Source organism: Microcaecilia unicolor, chromosome 10, assembly GCF_901765095.1.
Source record: "Microcaecilia unicolor chromosome 10, aMicUni1.1, whole genome shotgun sequence".
Lineage (NCBI taxonomy): Eukaryota > Metazoa > Chordata > Amphibia > Gymnophiona > Siphonopidae > Microcaecilia > Microcaecilia unicolor.
In genome coordinates, this window is record NC_044040.1 from 83,449,930 (window position 1) to 83,471,558 (window position 21,629).

At 45.9% G+C, this 21,629-nt stretch overlaps 1 protein-coding gene across 1 annotated transcript in view; it reads right to left on the minus strand.

The window, feature by feature from the left end:
- LEMD3 (LEM domain containing 3) overlaps nt 1-21,629 on the minus strand; it is a 372,137-nt gene that overhangs the window by 186,650 nt on the left and 163,858 nt on the right. The window contains 2 exon segments of the mRNA XM_030216941.1: nt 7,309-7,454; nt 7,773-7,852. Coding sequence (XP_030072801.1) covers nt 7,309-7,454; nt 7,773-7,852 — 226 coding nt within the window.

Sequence of the window (21,629 nt, forward strand, 5' to 3'; positions counted from 1 at the left end):
GGTGTTGTGTTACATAGGGATGAAGGGGTGGTTTTTGCAAGCAGTGGGCACGCAATGGCTCGAGAGTATGGTAAATGGCCTGTGTCTCTCCCAGCTTCTCGTTTTTACTATATTTAGAATCCCTTCTCCACACCATTACTAAGGGATCCGGCGATCACGGGAGTCCTACTGCCCTCAATTCTCCATTAAGGTGTTGGCATTTGTAGACGAACTATTGCTTGCCATCACGAACCCTCAGAGCTCGTAGCCACTGTGCTGGATGTTATCGCGGAATAGGATACTATTCGGGCTTCAAACTTAACTTGCAGAAATCAGAGGCCTTACCGATCCCCACCTCGGTGAGGGGGGAGTGGGTGGAACCCTTCCCATATGGGCAGCTGGATATATCAAATACCTAGGCATTAGGGTTCCAGCGGATTTAAACAACTTATTATATTAATCTGGCTCTGCTGTGGAGGTCAACACAAACTTCTTTGGGGATGTGGCAACATCTTCCTGTATCTCTGTAGGGAAGGACTGCCCTATACAATTATGATAGTAGTCCCAAAATGGCTCTATGTCATCCAAATATTGTCCCTCTTTTTTCAGCAATGTATCGACTGCTGGTGAAATTATTTTGGAATAGACGGTAAGCCAGAGTCTTTTTTGCAGACCTACCTTCCTATGGCCAAGGGTGGCCTCAGAGCGCTAAGTTTTAAAGTGTTTTCAGTGGCTGGCTGTATGAGGCATCTGAGTGATTGGTTTAGGGGCATGATTGGTTTAGGGGCATGACCTTTTTTCCTTCCCGGTTACTGAAGGTATGGTGATGAGCCCGCATCATTTTAGCTATTGGCTTCAAGCGACCACGAGGCCGTGCTTTGTCCCCCCTCTTCCTTCCCTGCGGAGGGCATGGATTTGTAAACTTTATAACCTTGACCCTTTTATACCCCATGTTGCCAATTTGGGGGAATATAGACTTCCCTGTGAGTAGCTCTTCGGCGGTTTTCCGCAGGTAGAGGGAGGAGGGGACCATTTTTCTCTTCCAAGTCTTAAATAAAGATGGCACATATAAAGTCTTTAATGATTTGTGTACAAGTAAACATCTGACCCCTCGGGCCTTTCTCCCCTATCTACAACTGTGTCACTATATTGCCTCGTTGCCACAGGCCTCCTTATCTCTGACGAAATGGGAACAACTAGTTGAGATATATGACCTAGAAGCACAATTGGCAGTTCCCTTGAAATACTTTCATAGTCAATTAAGAGAGGTGTTGCCTGAGGTGTGCTATAGGGACTTGACACAGAGTTGGTCTGGAGAATTGGGATACCAGATTCAAGATAAAACACTGCAAACTAGCTTACGTGCCTGTTATGGGGCTTTTGGGAGTGTGATATTTGGGAGCTGCAGTATAAATTTACTATGCGCCTCTACATCTCACCGCATAGAGCCTTTAGGGCTACCCTGCGCCCCTGTGATGGTTGTCCGAAGTGTGTGGGAACTGGGGCCCACGGTTCATATGTTCTGGGTTTGTCGTCCAGTCCTGGCATTATGGACGACCCTTTGCGTCCATGTGTCTGGAAGTGGCAACCCTCCCCTGCATTGTTGTTTGATGTGTACCATGTGGGGGGACTCCGAAGGGCAGGTCTGACAGCCTTCTTAAGGCAGGGTTCTGATGAGAAAAAAAAAAAAAGCATATTGAGTGTCTGGCTACTTCCCGACCACCCCTTGATTCAACAGTGGCGGTCCCTTATGATCTCCCTGAGTGTGATGAAATGCAGGGACGTTCGGGATTGGCCTCACAGCGAGGGACGCCTCTTGCAATGCTGGTCCCCCTTTGGGACACATTAACACCGACTGCTCAGAGCAGAATTCTGAATGGTTGATGTCCTGCAGGGGAGGGAGAGGGTGGTATGGGGGGTGGGAGAGGGAACCTGAGGGGGGTTGCGAGGGTTTTTTCAGGGATTGTTATTTTTTGAGGGGAAAGGGGGGTTAAGCAAGTGTAATATGGGAATTTATGACAAAACGATAAATGATAGGCCTGTTGACTACCAGTTATTATTGTAACCGCATACGCTTGCATAAATAAAGCATTAAAAATATTTTTAAAAGTAGCATATGGTCACAGGCGGGCCTGGAGAAGGACTTGAACAAAAGGAATCCTGCAAAACCCTTAATTAGTAAAATGTTTCCTCCTTAACAGTATGTTCAAACAGACTTACTCCACAGCTTTTCTCTCTCATATCCTAGACCAGAAGCCAAGAGCCATGACAGTCTATGCTCTAACACTTGGAGCAGAGGCTCTTGATGCTGTTTCATAAACATCGTAGATCATTAAGACCATGGGTTTTCTATATTCTTTCCCTAATGGACCACAGCTGTGCAGCCCTATTGTGAGGAAGAGAGCGAGTTTGCAAATTCTTCAGTCTTAAACACGTTTCACATAATTAGCCCACGAAGAGCTGGTGCAAACAAAGTTATTACCTGTAGGTGGTGTTCTATGGTGACCTCAACAAATTGTGTCCTCAAGGGAAAGCCTCTCAGGCACCATAGATGCTAACAGTTTTTGCGTCACTTCACAGCATACATGTGCCACTTCCCACCTGCACTGTTGTGCAGGATCATCTCAGTCTACTTATTCAGTTTGAGCAACAAAACTCCTTGGAGGAGGTAAGCGGGTATGAAAGAGCTTGTTCTCCATGGGCAGCAGCATATATCTGCCAGAGGTATGTAACTTGGCTTTCTCTGAGGACAAATAGGACAGCAAGTGCTCACAGCATGGGACACTCCCTAGCTAGAGGCTGCCTGCAACAGAGAAAAAAAACATTAAGGCACTCCAACAGGCAGATACCAACATTTTTGTGGCAATTAGCCATTTTTATATTTTTCTTCTTTGTTTTTTTTTTTTTTGGGGGGGGGGGTAGGGAGGAGCTGCAGAGAGGTTCAAGATCTGAACCATGAGGAGCTGGGAAAACCAAAAGTTTCCAAATAGGGAAACACGTGCAGTCCCAGTCTGTATAGAGACACTGCTAAGACCACCAAGGCATTTTTTGTGAATATCCAAGGAGTTGACAAGTCCAAAAGGTAGTATGATGCTGCTAGCTGTGTTTCCCTATAAAAAAAAAAATCTGAGATATATAACAGATATCCCAGCAACAGAATGTGAGTTAAACATCCTTAAGTCCAGAGAACATAACCAGCCTCCTTTTTTGAAACAAAGGAATTACAGCACCCAGGGAAATCATCCTAAACTTTTGTCTTACTAGAAACTGGTTAAGCGTCCTCAGGTTTAGGATTGGACAGAATGCCCCCATCTTGTTTGCGACCTGGAAATGCCAAGAGTAAAATCCACATCCTCTTTTCTCTAGAACGGGTTCAACTGTGTACGCATTTAAGAGGGAAGGACAGCTTCATAAGTACTTCCTGATGCTGAGAGCATGACCACGATATTCTTTGTGGGCAATTTGATGTTGTTTCAAATAGGTGCACATGGTATCCTAGGCAGAAGATCTTTATAATCCACCGATTGTTTACAAAAAACAGTTGCACCCCTCCTACCAGTAAGCTGTCCAGAACAGTTACTGGAAAATCTGGTTACGTTCTTGTCGAGGCAATTAAAACTCTGTCCCAATTTTGCTGCAGAACTGGTTGGGTCTTCTGGCCCTCTGCTGTCCGAGTTACAGTGAGATCTCTGTCTTAATTGGGAAAAAGGGTGGGAAGTGGATACCTCTGCCTTTGAGAGAAATAGGGTCTCACTGCCCTTCATTCTGGTACCTTCTAGGAGACCAGGTAAGTGCGCCAGGTGATGGTCACTATGCAGTTTAATAAGGAGAGCAGCCTCATGCGACTGAAGAGATTTTACTCATGCATAAGCTTTTCTGTCACATCAAAACTTAGATCTGAAGCCCAGAGCCAGAAAAGTCCCCAGGCACTAATATTCACAGGTCACCCATACCACATATTTTCCTGCACGCCTTCCATGTGCCTTGTAAAGAGAAATGCTTGGCCTTCTCCCAAGGAGTGTGTCTACACAATGATTCACAAGTACATGCTCATGAAGAGCTGGTAAGAAGCTATATGGGGAACTGAGCATAAAGTTATGGGGGAAAAAAAAACCCTCACTCTCTCTCAAAAGACGCCAATGTCCAAGCTTCTCTCTTTCGGGGGCACAGAGGAATGAGTCTTGGAACTTAAGCTCTTTTGTGATTCAATTTAAAATACCACGGAATTGTGAAGAAGTTGCTGCTTTTTGAATCCAGAGGCCTTCTTGCTTATAGAAACTACAGAGAGGGGGTTACCCCATATTCCCAACTGCATGTCCTGCTATTGGCATAGTCATAGCCTCCTTGGGTGAAGGAGAATTGAGAAGATGTCCAGGTTTCTGCCCTGGGTTCCTCCAATGGAACACCCTCAGCTATTTCCCTCACAAAAATCAATAAATGAGAGCTCCTCTATTGGGAATTTCCTTTCTTCATGAGACAGGTCTCATGGTAAGCCATTTGATTCTTCTGAAGAATACATCTGGCTCATAATCAAAGTCCCAGGAGCGCTCAAAAATCAGACCCCCCCCCCCCCCCCCCCCAAAAAAAAAAAAATGCTCTAAAGGAGGGGACCAAAAGATTTAAGAGGATGAACTTCTCTCACATGAGTGGAAGTTAAAGAGGTTAGGGCTCTTCAGCCTACAGAAGAGAGAGCTGGCGGCAGGGGGGGGAAGAGATATGGAGATATACAAATCCTGCGTGGAGTGAACAGGCATATGCAAATCAATTGTTTACTCTTTTAAAAATACAGATTAGGGAGACCACACACCAGTACTTGGGGAAAAAATAGGAGAAAATATTTTTTCATTTCATACACAGTTAAGCTCTGGAACTTGTTGCTGAAGGACATAGTAAAAGCAGATAGTGCATCTGAGTTTTTACAATGTTTTGGATAAATTTCTGGAAGTTCATAAACTTAAGCGAGATTCATGCAAAGCCACTGCTTATCCCTGGAGGTCGGTAGCATGGAATCTTGCTGGGATTTTGCTAGGTACTGGTGAACTGGTTTGGCCACTCTTGGAAGCAGGATACTCTAGGCTAAACAGACTTTTGGTCTGACCCAGTTGGCAATTTTTAGGTTATGTTAATTCTGGGTCTTTGTCCATCTCAATCTACTAACACTGGGGCCGATGTCCATGCTCAAGATCTGAGACACTTAGCATTTCCAATGCCTCAGTGAAGTTTCCTCCTCTGAAGCACAGGAGATCAACAGTAGTACAGCAGATATCGATCTTGAGGACCTCTGGTGTCACTATGTCGATACCTCATTTGCAGGCAGTGTGCTAATATGGACTGGCCAGATTGATGTTTCTCTGCATCAGTGTTGATGGAGCACTTCTTTGACTAGCATAAGGCTGTGGCTTCAACTCAACAAATCTCTTCACAACATCTGAATGGAGGTCAGTGTTAAAGGAGGGCATCTACATAATGTTCTAAGATCAACAATGGTATGGCAGATATTGACCCAATGTCATTTGAGGCTTCAGTGTCAATGACTCTTCCTCCAGGTGAGCCATGAGGAATGGCTGGAAGACTATTATGCACTGACATCAACAAAGTTGAAGCCAAGGAGTCTTGTCAAGGAAAGGAGTTCCAGGAACTCAATCTTCTTACTGTATTCTTCATTGAAAACTTCCAATACCAAAAGTGCAGGAGAGGCCCATATTCTCTTGAGTCACCCATGAAGTTATCAATGGCCTGGTCTTGAAGAGTGTCATTACTCTGCTGGCATAAAAGAGGATAAGTGGTCCTCTGTGAAGGGTTGCTTTGAGAGTACCAGAGAATATGTACCTTGATGTGCTCAACGCTGTGCTCCTAGAGACCCGATGCTCATCATGAGCCCGCAGTGTGAAGGAAGAGGATGAGTCCTCTCTCTTCTTCGTATAGGATCTGGTCAATGTCCGATACCGGTGTACTTGATCAATACACGATCAATGTTAATGAATCCCATGGACCTTTGAGACTGATACCTCCAATGCTAATATAAATGCACCAGACTCTGAGGCACTGAAAATCCTCTCACATCAATTTTCATGACCATAAACACTTTTTTTTGTCATTTGAGAGCATAAGTTGACAGAGTTTATGATTGGACCAGCTGTGAATATCTGCTCCAGACATGGTCGTCACACCGGAAAGGGGGGCTTTTTTTCTGGAATCTCTCTCAAAACACACTTCCACAACAAAATCAAATGACTCATTTTTAAAAGACACATCTGGTTGGGATGCTTGAGACCGCTAAAAAGGCCCAACTAGGAAAGTCCATAAACTGTTAATGTAAACCTGGGGAAAGCCACTGCTTATCCCTGGAGGTAACTATTAAGGAATCTTGCTACTTTTTGAAATCCTGTCAGGTACTTGTGATCTGGGGAAAGCCACTGCTTATCCCTGGAGGCAAGTATCATGGAACCTTGCTACTTTTTGAAATCCTATCAGGTACTTGTGACCTGTTTTGGCCACTGTTGGAAACATGATACTGAGCAAAAATGGACCTTTGGTCTGACCTGTTATAACAATTCTTATGAAGCTTCTCACAGTCTCCTTTTGATGGCATCACCCACCTGCAATGTCTTACTATTCTGCTTATTCTTGTAGGAACATACACTTGGCTACAAAGGGAAAACAAACAAACAAATAGGCAATCCAAGTAATAATACAGAATAAGAACTCAAGCACATGTGCAGTGAAGCTAAAAGCTATGCTTCTAGAAAGAACTAGGTCAGAGTTTCCCCGATGTACAAGATCAGTCAGAGATGCCATTCTATGCTGGTTATCCTCAGAGAAAATATCACACTAAAATATATCTGATACTCTAACAGGACTGCCCAGTTAAACACATTTAGAGAAGCAAATACCCAATAAACTTCATCACCCACGTTTCCTCTGAACAGATGAGATCAGCACATTTATCATCCAGTTGGCAATAAAATAAAGACAGTATCCATATAATACTCCAGAAACAGCAAACTTTAACAAAATATACTTTATTATATTCATACACACAAACACACCTATCACATGCACACTTTCCACTCGTACTGCTAACACCTGTTAACTGATCACAATGTACTCCACTATTTATGAAGAACTCTATAGGTCCATAAATAGCAGCTGCCAGAGCAATTTATAATGGATAATCCACAATCCAAATATAAGATGACTTATATCCACTTCCGTTAAAACAAAATAAAGACACCAACATTTACATGCTGAATTCTGGATTATCTGAAGAAAAACTCCACAATTTAGCATAAACAGTTTCACAATGGCACAGAATGCATGAAAGCTTACCTAAAACTAGTACGGATAATTTATGAGCTACATTAATAAAAGCTCGTCTAAAACGACACACCAAAGACATTTGTGGTCTCGTAGATTCCAAGTACTTCACATCAGTTATATTTGTTAAATCTTGATCAGGGTCACTGCCAACGCATCTGTTAAAAACAAATGAAAAGGAATGAAACAAATGGCTGCTCGGGCAGGGTTCACTATTATCCTGAAAGGCTAATACTAATTTTGCAATATAATTTGGGGCTATTATACCAGCTTTGTGTTTTTGTTGATTATGCATATAATACTACAAGCCAACAAAATAGATTTTAAAACTTTTACATTTCCTGAACTCAAATTTCAAATAAGAAAACTGCTTTCATTAAAAAAAAAAAAATACAAGGTGACAAAAGTCAATGTTTTCCAGCACCAAAATGTATCTTCATAAATACAGCTCAGACTCAAGTAAATCAAGGACTTACTTTATGCCCACATCCTCCCCAGTATTTAAAATCCACTGCAGCGATGAGTTAAATGCCTCTTCATACTTGGGGTTTAAATTCTGTAAAAAGATTCAAAATATATACATTAAGGTGAATTCTTTAATAAAAAAAAACACTTTCATTTACTTAAAAAAAATCAGAATTGTCAGAAAATATTTACATGAATCAGCTTTCAAACTTAGTAGTGCAAATGTCGATTCTGTCAAGGGTAGATTATTGTAATATTGTGTTGATTGGCTGTTCCAGACTTTAAACAGCTTTAAATAATTCAGAATATGCCAGCCAGGTTAAGATATTCCCTTCTTAGATTTGATTCCTTAACCCAGTGGTTCTCAAACCTGGTCCTGGAGGCACCCCAGCTAATCAGGTTTTCAGGATACCCACAATGAATATTCATGAGATAGATTTCCATCCAGTGGAGGCACTGCATACAAACCTCTCGCATGGATATTCATTGTGGATATCCTAAAAACATGACTGGCTAGGGTGCCTCCAAGACCAGATTTGGGAACCACTGCCTTAACCCCTGCTTTTCTTGACCTACACTGCATTGTGAACCTGCACTGAACTAAAACTACATTATATGAGTTTTATATTCCGTAATGTTTAATAGTTAAGAAACTCACCTGTAGCAGGAGTTCCCCAAGGACAACAGGATACATATTTTCACATCCAGGTGATGTAATCCAACAAAGCCCTCAGGCGAAGACACTCCCCCAGGGTCCTAACTCTAGCAGCTTTTGGGACCATCTACTGCACATGTGCATGTACATTCCCCCATCCGCTGCCACAGCACAGGACCAGGCAGTCTGATATACTAACAGAAAATACGACTTCTAGGTGAGGAGGGAGGAGTGTGTGTCCTGCTGTCCTCAGAGAAAATCAGATACAGCTGAGTAACTTTGTTTTTCTAAGGACAAAGCAGGACAGCATATTTTCACGTCTTGGAACTCCTAGCTACTAGGCTGTCTGAAACAAAGGGAAAAATGAAACAGAACAAGCCTGCAAGGTCAAAAAATTAAGGACAAAAGTTCAACAGCCTAGAAAAAGGGTTTGGGGGGAGGAGTTGGATTCTAGACTAGAGACCTGCATGAGAATGGGGTTTGTGGGAATCCTGTGGAACCTGCGGGGATGGAAGCAGTTCCTGAAGGGTTTCCCGCGGGGATAGAAGCAGTTCCTGTGGGGTTGGAAACAATTTCTGTGGGGTTCCTGCAGGACGGACACAAATTCCTGTGGGGTTCCCGTGGGGACAGAAACAATTCCTGTAGGATTCCCTTGAAAACAAACAATTCCTGCAAGGTTCCCATGGAAGTGTAAGCTGCAACTGTGCCAGCCTTAGCCTCTCACCTACCAAGTACAAAGTTCTTTGAGTGCTGTCTCCTCCCCCTCCTCATTTTAACAGCACAAATGTGGAAAATAGTCCATTAAGGAGGTGGTAGAGACACAAATGGTGATGGAATTGAAAAAGATGTGAGATGAACACAGAGGATCTCTAATTAGAAAATGGAAGTTGTAAAAAACCTAAATTTAAATGGTTGTATGTGTGTGGATGTGTCAAGTGACAGATGGCAACTCCAGCTGTGAAGAACTAGCGCAGATACCAGGCAGACACGTATGGTCTGTCTCTCATATGAAGCAATATAATTTGGATTGGCTGGAAAAGGGATTAGACAGCAACTTCAGTGGCTGGAACAAGAGGACAGTGCTGGACAGACATACAGTCTGTGTCCCGCAAATGAGAAGACAAACAGGCTGGAGTGGGCTTCAATGGCAACTCTAGCAGTTGGAACATAAGAATTGGAAGGATTGGGCCGGGCGAACTTCTATGGTCTATGTCCCAGAAATGCCAAAGAAAGACCACAATCAAGTATATAATATCACGTTCATTGTTGATTGAATCATGAATTGATAATGTGTGACTATTGGGTAAACTGGATGGACTGTTCAGGTCTTTATTTGCTGTCACTTACTATGTTACTATTAATCCTTTCTGCTCTCGGGCTGATGCACAGACCTCAGCTCCGACACAGGTTCGAGCATCAGATGTCACCTGACCTACTAGCACATGCATGTGGTAACCTCTCAGCACACAGTGTCAGTGATTCAGAGACAAGTCTACATGTGCGAACCAGAGCGTTCCAAGTTCCGTTCTTTCCTTGCCTGCAGTGTTGCGGCTTGAACCCAGAGAGATCGAGGGAGCTGACTGGAATACTTTTTAATGTACCAATAATTTTTTGGAGGACTAGGTGGGGACAGGTTAAATTCTTGTGGGGACGGGTGGGTATGGGTAAGATTCCAGCAGGGACAGGTGGGGATGGGTAAGATTTCTGTCCCCGTGCAACTCTCAAGGACTGACTAACCAAACCAGCTATTGTTATCTGGACCGTTGCTCAATACAGTGATGAGATGTAAATGTGTGGACAGAAGAACACATTACAGCTTTGCAAATCTGTATGGAGGCTGATTCTCAAGCAGGCTACCGATGTAGCCATGGCTCTGATGTTATGAGCTGTGACATGACACTCCAGATTCAGTCCAGTCTGGGCATAAGTAAAGCAGATGCAATCTGCAAGCCAATTGAATAGTGTATATGATATTCTAGAAGAGAGGAGACCAAAGAAGTCTTGATTTAAGAAAAATTTCACCAGTGTATGTTCATACACTAGATCATCCGAGATTGTTCAAGACCCCTGAGGCAGGCCTTAGGGCCGAAACACGGCCATGTCGGGTCGTTTTTTAATACAATAAAGTGTTTTTTGGTATCCTCACTTTTTTTTGTTTCATACCAATGGAGGCCTCCATCATGTTGGGGTCAAAAGAAACAAAAAGCTGGATGTTCTGTCTATAGGCTTTAGTCCGCTGCAAATAGAAGACCAAGTCTCTTGCATTTCAGAGTGTACAGTGTACCAGGATGGGAATGGGGATTTGACAGAATAATTAACTGGTTAAGATGAACTCAAGACACCATGCTAGGAAAGAAAATTGCAATGAGTACGGAGAACTATTCTTTGTGATAAAATCTTGTTTAAAGTGGGTCAGCTACTAGGGCCTGGAGCTCACTGACTCTGCAGACTGAAGTGACCATCACCAAAAGCAAAACCTTCCAGGTCAAACATTTCAGATGATAGGTGTCAAGTGACTCAAAAGAAGCCTTCCTCAGCTGAGTAAGGACAACATGGAGATCCCATGACAACAAAGGGACTTGATGGAAGGTCTGAGTATTAGCAAGCACCTCATAAATCGAACAACTAAAGGCTGAGCAGAGCTGGGTTGACCCTCCACAAGGCGATGGCAGGCACCAACTGCACACAGGTGAGCCCTTACAGTGTTGATTTTAAGACTAGACTCAAAGACATAGAAAATATTCAAGTAGCTTTTGTGTAGGACAGAAAAGAAGATCTAGGGTTTTGACCTCACAACAGACAGAAAATCTCTTCCATTTTAAATTATAACATCTTAGCAGAATCTTTAACCTCTCAACATCCAAGTTGTGAGAGCTAGGAACTGAAGTCTGGGATGAAGAAGGGACTCCTCATTCTGACTGATGTCAGAAAACTTGCAAGTTCCTGGACAGACAAGCTCAGAAGTAGAGAGAACTAAATCTGCCTCAGTCAATGAGGTGCAATAAGGATGAGGATTGTGGTTCTCTTGTCTTGCTTGAGTCTCAGCGTTCCCTATGAAAGGGATAGGATAACTCTTCTCCCAATCTAGGGGAAAGGCATCCGAGGCTAGTTTGCTGTGTGATCCCAGTCTGGAACAGTACTGAGGGACTTTGCTGTTTACGTGAGTGGCAGATCTATCAAGGGGGGTGGGCCCATTCTTGAAAGATTTTTTTTTTTTTTGCTATACCCATGCTGAGACTTCCCTCATGCAGTTGATTGATCCTGCTTAGCTCATCTACCACACAGTTGCTCTTCCCTGGTAGGTAAATGGTTCTCAGGATCATGCTGTTGCTGACTGCCCAACATCACATCCTGACTGCTTCCTGACACAAGAGATATGCTGCAACCTAAATGTCCATTTAAATGAGAATAATTTGTTTTTCCAGCCAATCTCTAAAAGCCTTTAGAGCATTTCAAATAACCCAACATTCCAGGAGATTCATGTGATGATGGGACTCGTGGGAGGACCACTTGGGTATGGATGCCATCTACATGAGCTCCCCAACCCAGGTTGAATTGTGGGGTAGAGTGCTAGGTTCCCTGTTCCATAGGTGTCACATGCATAGTTGAGACCATGTGGCTGAGCAAGCTCAACATTTGCTGAGCTGATACCTGCTGGCTCTGGAAAACTTGTAGCTATATGGAAACTAATGTAGCCGCTTGCAGGATTGAGAGAAAAACTTGGCCACAGCCATGTCTAGCAGGGTTCTTATGAACAACTGTTGTGAAGGAAGGAGGTAGGGACTTGGGGTAGTTTATGATGAACCCTAGCAGCTCTAACATGCGAATAGTTCTCTGCACTGATTCTTCAGCCCCTTCCTTTGAGGTGCTCTTTACCAGCCAATCATCTAGGAAGAGAAACACATGACCCCCCCCCCCCCCCCAGTCTGCATAGCAATGCTGCAACTTAGTGAAAACTCTGGGGGAGGATGAAAGGCCAAATGGCAAGACATGGTACTTGGCACTGGTGCTTCTCTACTTGGAATCTGTGATACTACTACTTAGGTGGAAGTATCTGAATATGGGTATAGGCATCCTTTAAGTTCAGAGAGCACAGCTAGTCATTTTGCTGAATTAAGGGCAGTGGTGTGCCCAGGGAAATGATTCTGAACTTCTTTGCCAAATATTAGTTCAGGGCCCATAGGTTTAGGATGGGGCAAAATCTTCCTGTCTTCTTCGGCACTAATCTCATCCATCTTTCTCCTGGTGGGATGAGTTCAACCACTCTGGCTTGCAAGAGAGAAGTATAAATAATTCCTGGTGCTAAGAGCTTAATCTCAATACTCTCAGTGGGCAATTTGTAGGAAGCTTTCACAATTGAAGGGCATCTGAGGTTATCAGGGGCCACCCTGTCTGGAAAAACATTCAGCCTCCTTCCTACTGGTAACCTTTTTTGGAACAGACACTTTCACTGCAGCTGTGATCTCCTGGAGACAGTCAAAAGCCCACCCTATTACTTTGACTGAGGAGTTGGTTTGGGGTGTTGAGCTCTGGGCCGGTTGAGATGCATGAGAAGGAAGAGTGTACCTATGCAAGTGGCAGGACCCTCAATGCCCTCTGGTTGAAAGCCTCCTGGAAAAGGGAAGCAGCAGAAGGAATAGGCTAGGATAGTGACTTGAGAGTATCAGTATGTTTGTTGATGAGGTTGGCAAACTCCTCCACTTTGTCACCAAAAAGACTGTCTCCCCAGAATGGGTATCACCCAGCTTCTACTAAACAGCTGGTTCTAAGTCAGAGACATGCAGCAAGCCAAGTCTGCACATTTCAATACCCATTGTGAAGGCCCTGGACACCATGCTAAAAGCATCATAGGTTGCCCAATGGCTTTCTACACTCCTCCTGCTTGGCTACTAGCTGGCAGAGCTCTGTAACTTTCTCAGGTGATAGAGTATCTACAAATTCCGCCAAGGTTCTGCAAGTGCATGTTTATGAAGATTGTATGTGGGCGGGAATCATAGAATTCTGAAAACAACTTTCCCCCCATAAGACTCCAATGGCCGAGCCTTCCTCCCCAGGGGCATCAGGGAGTGAGTCTTGGAACTCTTGGATCTTTTGAGGGTGAATTTGATAACCATGCAGTGGTGCAGAAACTGGAGTTTCTCGAATACATGTGCCTCATGGACTCGATACAGAGTCGGCTTTATGAATGGGCTGGATATAGAGGAGTGGTCTCCGATTGCTTTATCTATACTGCTCTAAGGATGTTGTGCATGGGCACTATCAAACCTTCCTTTGGAGGGGCTTCAAAGTCAAGGAACTCGAACATTTCTGCCCTGGCTCATTCCTTGACATCAAACTGAAATAGGATGGACTTGGCCATCTCCCTTACAAAATCAGTGAAGGTTCAGTGAATTCTGACAGGACGCCAAGGACCCCCTTCCTCCAAGAGGAATTCTGGCTCTTAGTCAGACTCCCAGAAGCGGTCTGAAACACACAAAAAAATACTCTCAAGGAGAGACTCAAGTCTATGCTTGCCTTGGTCTGCTGGCTTTAGGGCCAGGCTCTGGGTGGGAGCGCCAAAGGACATAGGTCCTCCCCTGGTACACCGGACAACACCGTCTCTACCGGTGCCCACTCAAACACCCTGCCGATGCCTCGACTCTATGAATAGCAGTCATCATATAGGCCTCTAGGATGGGCTGCGGCTCCATCAAGGTTTATATGGAGGCCAACAATGATCCGGCATCAAACTGGTCTAAAAGTACCAAAACTCCTCCTGCAGCATGGTCCGGATTCTCCCCCTTGAGATCCAGCATCTGCAAAGGCTGGGGCTTTAACTGGTTGGGTTATGTCCTCAGACAGACATCAGGGGTTGAACTGAAGGCCTGGTCCTGGCTTGATAGAGGCTGGTGCATCGGTTTTGGTGGGTGAGCTCACCTCTGTAAACAGATGCTTCAGGTATTGATCACATCAATGTCTCAGTGCTCATCACGCTGTGCTTTGATGAGGACCAATGCAGATGCATCTTAGCTTCCACCCAATGCACAACTTTTGGAACCTCTCTGCACAGAGGATCATGTCAAATCCTTAAGAGTCCTTGGTGCAGGATCAGAAGATGCCTGTGGCCCCCTACCAATGTTCAATGTCAAGGCAAAGACTTCCTTGATACTGATGCATCTCCAGTGTCCAAAGCAGCTACGGGAGTCATAAGGACTGATGCATCCAATGCCGAAGTCGATGGACTACTCTTTGTGCCAAAAACAGTTTTGCGCTCCTGCTCAACTCAATAATTCTAGATAACAGCTGTAAACACAGTTTTCACAAGAAAAGTCCCTGACAGATACTTTGAATGAGTGCCCGTGAGGAATATGGCCCTGCCACAGCTGGAACACCTCTTAACACCACTGGGAAGTTTCTGGGACACTGGAGGAAAAATAGCCAAAGCAAAATCAAACAGCTCAATTGTGATGAAAAAAAGGAAGAACTTACTCAACTGGGTGCTCAACGTCTAAGAGGGCCAGGACAGCCACAGAAAAATAAGAAACTTATGAAAATGCCAAAAATACTAGGACTATGAGAGAGACTGAAAACCTGGTCGCATGCAGAGAAGAAAGAAAATGAAAAGCACCAAAGAGTGGAAACTTTTGTCAAAAACGTCTAGCCAAGATGGTGTACATGAGGGTAAAACCACAAACAACTTCTGAGCTCTGTGGAAGGAGGGAGGGGAAAAAGAAAAAAAACAAAAGACTGCCTTGGTCTTGCATGATGGCAGGGGGTGGGAAATGTGCATCTGCAGTGGATGGTCCTGAAAATTTCTAGATGTACAACATCCAGAGGAGAATTGCCAGAGGGCTCCGTCAGATGGCATCACCCTGATGTGAAAATGTGCTGTCCTGCTTGTCCTCTGAGAATAATTTTATCATAAAATGTAAAAAAATATATAAACTCTGCTGTCATTCTCTTGTTGTATAACCAAGAATAGGTAGCCTATTGAAAAGAAGTACTAACAAGATCCACCAAAGCGAATGCGTTAATTTCAGTTTAAAATACTTGTTGTCCATACAAAAATTATACAATGTTTATATTTAATTCAGTATTTATACACGTCTTCATAAAGGATACAGAGTTAGCAACTTTTACAGTTTATAACTTTTAATCCATTTCTCTTAAGTACTTCCTATAGCCAATTTATCACTGCTCAAACAGTTTTAGGCCAGGCCATATGTTGGCAGCAGTGCTAGGGGTTTCAGACCTTAATGTCCATTTTGTCTGAAAGTAAACAATTTAGTGCAGAGGCAATAAGCAATAAAGCGAATGCTACATACAGTGGGGGAAATAAGTATTTGATCCCTTGCTGATTTTGTAAGTTTGCCCACTGACAAAGACATGAGCAGCCCATAATTGAAGGGTAGGTTATTGGTAACAGTGAGAGATAGCACATCACAAATTAAATCCGGAAAATCACATTGTGGAAAGTATATGAATTTATTTGCATTCTGCAGAGGGAAATAAGTATTTGATCCCCCACCAACCAGTAAGAGATCTGGCCCCTACAGACCAGGTAGATGCTCCAAATCAACTCGTTACCTGCATGACAGACAGCTTTCGGCAATGGTCACCTGTATGAAAGACACCTGTCCACAGACTCAGTGAATCAGTCAGACTCTAACCTCTACAAAATGGCCAAGAGCAAGGAGCTGTCTAAGGATGTCAGGGACAAGATCATACACCTGCACAAGGCTGGAATGGGCTACAAAACCATCAGTAAGACGCTGGGCGAGAAGGAGACAACTGTTGGTGCCATAGTAAGAAAATGGAAGAAGTACAAAATGACTGTCAATCGACAAAGATCTGGGGCTCCACGCAAAATCTCACCTCGTGGGGTATCCTTGATCATGAGGAAGGTTAGAAATCAGCCTACAACTACAAGGGGGGAACTTGTCAATGATCTCAAGGCAGCTGGGACCACTGTCACCACGAAAACCATTGGTAACACATTACGACATAACGGATTGCAATCCTGCAGTGCCCGCAAGGTCCCCCTGCTCCGGAAGGCACATGTGACGGCCCGTCTGAAGTTTGCCAGTGAACACCTGGATGATGCCGAGAGTGATTGGGAGAAGGTGCTGTGGTCAGATGAGACAAAAATTGAGCTCTTTGGCATGAACTCAACTCGCCGTGTTTGGAGGAAGAGAAATGCTGCCTATGACCCAAAGAACACCGTCCCCACTGTCAAGCATGGAGGTGGAAATGTTATGTTTTGGGGGTGTTTCTCTGCTAAGGGCACAGGACTACTTCACCGCATCAATGGGAGAATGGATGGGGCCATGTACCGTACAATTCTGAGTGACAACCTCCTTCCCTCCGCCAGGGCCTTAAAAATGGGTCGTGGCTGGGTCTTCCAGCACGACAATGACCCAAAACATACAGCCAAGGCAACAAAGGAGTGGCTCAGGAAGAAGCACATTAGGGTCATGGAGTGGCCTAGCCAGTCACCAGACCTTAATCCCATTGAAAACTTATGGAGGGAGCTGAAGCTGCGAGTTGCCAAGCGACAGCCCAGAACTCTTAATGATTTAGAGATGATCTGCAAAGAGGAGTGGACCAAAATTCCTCCTGACATGTGTGCAAACCTCATCATCAACTACAGAAGACGTCTGACCGCTGTGCTTGCCAACAAGGGTTTTGCCACCAAGTATTAGGTCTTGTTTGCCAGAGGGATCAAATACTTATTTCCCTCTGCAGAATGCAAATAAATTCATATACTTTCCACAATGTGATTTTCCGGATTTAATTTGTGATGTGCTATCTCTCACTGTTACCAATAACCTACCCTTCAATTATGGGCTGCTCATGTCTTTGTCAGTGGGCAAACTTACAAAATCAGCAAGGGATCAAATACTTATTTCCCCCACTGTACCTGTAGAAGGTATTCTCTGAGGACAGCAGGCTGATTGTTCTCACTGATGGGTGACGTCCACGGCAGCCCCTCCAATCGGAACTTCTCTAGCAAACGCCTTTGCTAGTCATCGCGCGTCGATGCGCACCGCGCATGCGCGGCCGTCTTCCCGCCCGAACCGGCTCGTTTTCGTCAGTCCCATATGTAGCAAGACAAAACAAGGGAAGACACAACTCCAAAGGGGAGGCGGGCGGGTTTGTGAGAACAATCAGCCTGCTGTCCTCGGAGAATACCTTCTACAGGTATGTAGCATTCGCTTTCTCCGAGGACAAGCAGGCTGCTTGTTCTCACTGATGGGGTATCCCTAGCCCCCAGGCTCACTCAAAACAACAAACATGGTCAATTGGGCCTCGCAACGGCGAGGACATAACTGAGATTGACCTAACAATTTATCCAACTAACTGAGAGTGTAGCCTGGAACAGAATAAGCATGGGCCTAGGGGGGTGGAGTTGGATCCTAAACCGCGAACAGATTCTGAAGAACTGACTGCCCAAACCGACTGTCGCGTCGGATATCCTGCTGCAGGCAGTAATGAGATGTGAATGTGTGGACAGATGACCACGTCGCAGCTTTGCAGATCTCTTCAATAGTGGCTGACTTCAAGTGGGCTACCGACACTGCCATGGCTCTAACATTATGAGCCGTGACATGACCCTCAAGAGCCAGCCCCGCCTGGGCGTAAGTGAAGGAAATGCAATCTGCTAGCCAATTGGATATGGTGCGTTTCCCCACAGCCACTCCCCTCCTGTTGGGATCAAAAGAAACAAACAATTGGGCAGACTGTCTGTTGGGCTGTGTCCGCTCCAGATAGAAGGTCAATGCTCTCTTGCAGTCCAATGTGTGCAGCTGACTTTCAGCAGGGCAGGAATAAGGACGGGGAAAGAATGCTAGCAAGACAACTGACTGGTTCAGATGGAACTCCGACACCACCTTGGGCAAGAACTTAGGGTGAGTGCGGAGGACTACTCTGTTATGATGAAATTTGGTGTAAGGGGCCTGGGCTACCAGGGCCTGCAGCTCACTGACTCTACGAGCTGAAGTAACTGCCACCAAGAAAATGACCTTCCAGGTCAAGTACTTCAGATGGCAGGAGTTCAGTGGCTCAAAAGGAGGTTTCATCAGCTGGGTGAGAACGACATTGAGATCCCATGACACTGTAGGAGGTTTGACGGGGGGCTTTGACAAAAGCAAACCTCTCATGAAGCGAACAACTAAAGGCTGTCCTGAGATCGGTTTACCTTCCACACGGTAATGGTATGCACTGATTGCACTAAGGTGAACCCTTACAGAGTTGGTCTTGAGACCAGACTCAGACAAGTGCAGAAGGTATTCAAGCAGGGTCTGTGTAGGACAAGAGCAAGGATCTAGGGCCTTGCTGTCACACCAGACGGCAAACCTCCTCCATAGAAAGAAGTAACTCCTCTTAGTGGAATCTTTCCTGGAAGCAAGATGCGGGAGACACCCTCTGACAGACCCAAAGAGGCAACGTCTACGCTCTCAACATCCAGGCCGTGAGAGCCAGAGACTGGAGGTTGGGATGCAGAAGCGCCCCTTCGTCCTGTGTGATGAGGGTCGGAAAACACACCAATCTCCACAGTTCTTCGGAGGATAACTCCAGAAGAAGAGGGAACCAGATCTGACGCAGCCAAAAAGGAGCAATCAGAATCATGGTGCCTCGGTCTTGCATGAGTTTCAATAAAGTCTTCCCGACCAGAGGTATGGGAGGATAAGCATACAGGAGACCCTCCCCCCAGTCCAGGAGGAAGGCATCCGGTGCCAGTCTGCCGTTGGCCTGAAGCCTGGAACAGAACTGAGGGACCTTGTGGTTGGCTCGAGATGCAAAGAGATCTACCAAGGGGGGTGCCCCACACCTGGAAGATCTGGCGCACTACTCGGGAGTTGAGCGACCACTCGTGAGGTTGCATAATCCTGCTCAGTCTGTCGGCCAGACTGTTGTTTACGCCTGCCAGGTATGTGGCTTGGAGCACCATGCCCTGACGGCGAGCCCAAAGCCACATGCTGACGGCTTCCTGACACATGGGGCGAGATCCGGTGCCCCCCTGCTTGTTGATGTAATACATGGCAACCTGGTTGTCTGTCTGAATTTGGACAATTTGGTGGCACAACCGATCTCTGAAAGCCTTCAGAGCGTTCCAGACTGCTCGTAACTCCAGGAGATTGATCTGCAGATCGCGTTCCTGGAGGGACCAGCTTCCCTGGGTGTGAAGCCCATCGATATGAGCTCCCCACCCCAGGAGAGACGCATCCGTAGTCAGCACTTTTTGTGGCTGAGGAATTTGGAAAGGACGTCCCAGAGTCAAATTGGACCAAATCGTCCACCAATACAAGATTTGAGAGAACTCGTGGACAGGTGGATCACGTCTTCTAGATCCACAGCAGCCTGAAACCACTGGGAAGCTAGGGTCCAATGAGCAGATCGCATGTGAAGGCGGGCCATGGGAGTCACATGAACTGTGGAGGCCATGTGGCCCAGTAATCTCAACATCTGCCGAGCTGTGATCTGCTGGGACGCTCGCACCCGGGAGACGAGGGACAACAAGTTGTTGGCTCTCGCCTCTGGGAGATAGGCACGAGCCGTCCGAGAATCCAGCAGAGCTCCTATGAATTCGAGTCTCTGTACTGGGAGAAGATGGGACTTTGGATAATTTATCACAAACCCCAGTAGCTCCAGGAGGCGAATAGTCATCTGCATGGACTGTACAGCTCCTGCCTCGGATGTGTTCTTCACCAGCCAATCGTTGAGATATGGGAACACGTGTACCCCCAGCCTGCGAAGTGCCGCTGCTACTACAGCCAAGCACTTCGTGAACACTCTGGGCGCAGAGGCGAGCCCAAAGGGTAGCACACAGTAATGGAAGTGACGTGTGCCCAGCTGAAATCGCAGTTACTGTCTGTGAGCTGGCAGTATCGGGATGTGCGTGTAGGCATCCTTCAAGTCCAGAGAGCATAGCCAATCGTTTTCCTGAATCATGGGAAGAAGGGTGCGCAGGGAAAGCATCCTGAACTTTTCCTTGACCAGGTATTTGTTCAGGGCCCTTAGGTCTAGGATGGGACGCATCCCCCCTGTTTTCTTTTCCACAAGGAAGTACCTGGCATAGAATCCCAGCCCTTCTTGCCCGGATGGCACGGGCTCAACCGCATTGGCGCTGAGAAGGGCGGAGAGTTCCTCTGCAAGTACCTGCTTATGTTGGAAGCTGTAAGACTGAGCTCCCGGTGGACAATTTGGAGGTTTTGAGGCCAAATTGAGGGTGTATCCTTGCCGGACTATTTGAAGAACCCACTGATCGGAGGTTATGAGAGGCCACCTTTGGTGAAAAACTTTCAACCTCCCTCCGACCGGTAGATCGCCCGGTACTGACACTTGGATGTCGGCTATGCTCTGCTGGAGCCAGTCAAAAGCTCGCCCCTTGCTTTTGCTGGGGAGCCGAGGGGCCTTGCTGAGGCGCACGCTGCTGACGAGAGCGAGCGCGCTGGGGCTTAGCCTGGGCCGCGGGCTGTCGAGAAGGAGGATTGTACCTACGCTTACCAGAAGAGTAGGGAACAGTCTTCCTTCCCCCATAAAAACGTCTACCTGTGGAGGTAGAAGCTGAAGGCTGCCGGCGGGAGAACTTGTCGAAAGCGGTATCCCGCTGGTGGAGCTGTTCTACCACCTGTTCGACCTTCTCTCCAAAAATATTATTCGCACGGCAAGGCGAGTCCGCAATCCGCTGCTGGATCCTATTCTCCAGGTCGGAGGCACGCAGCCATGAGAGTCTGCGCATCACCACACCTTGAGCAGCGGCCCTGGACGCAACATCAAAGGTGTCATACACCCCTCTGGCCAGGAATTTTCTGCACGCCTTCAGCTGCCTGACCACCTCCTGAAATGGCTTGGCTTACTCAGGAGGGAGCTTGTCCACCAAGCCCGCCAACTGCCGCACATTGTTCCGCATGTGTATGCTCGTGTAGAGCTGGTAAGACTGAATTTTGGCCACGAGCATAGAGGAATGGTAGGCCTTCTTCCCAAAGGAGTCTAAGGTTCTAGAATCTTTGCCCGGGGGCACCGAAGCATGCTCTCTAGAACTCTTAGCCTTCTTTAGGGCCAAATCCACAACTCCAGAGTCGTGAGGCAACTGAGTGCGCATCAGCTCTGGGTCCCCATGGATCCGGTACTGGGACTCGATCTTCTTGGGAATGTGGGGATTACTTAAAGGCTTGGTCCAGTTCGCCAGCAATGTCTTTTTTAGGACATGATGCATGGGTACTGTGGATGC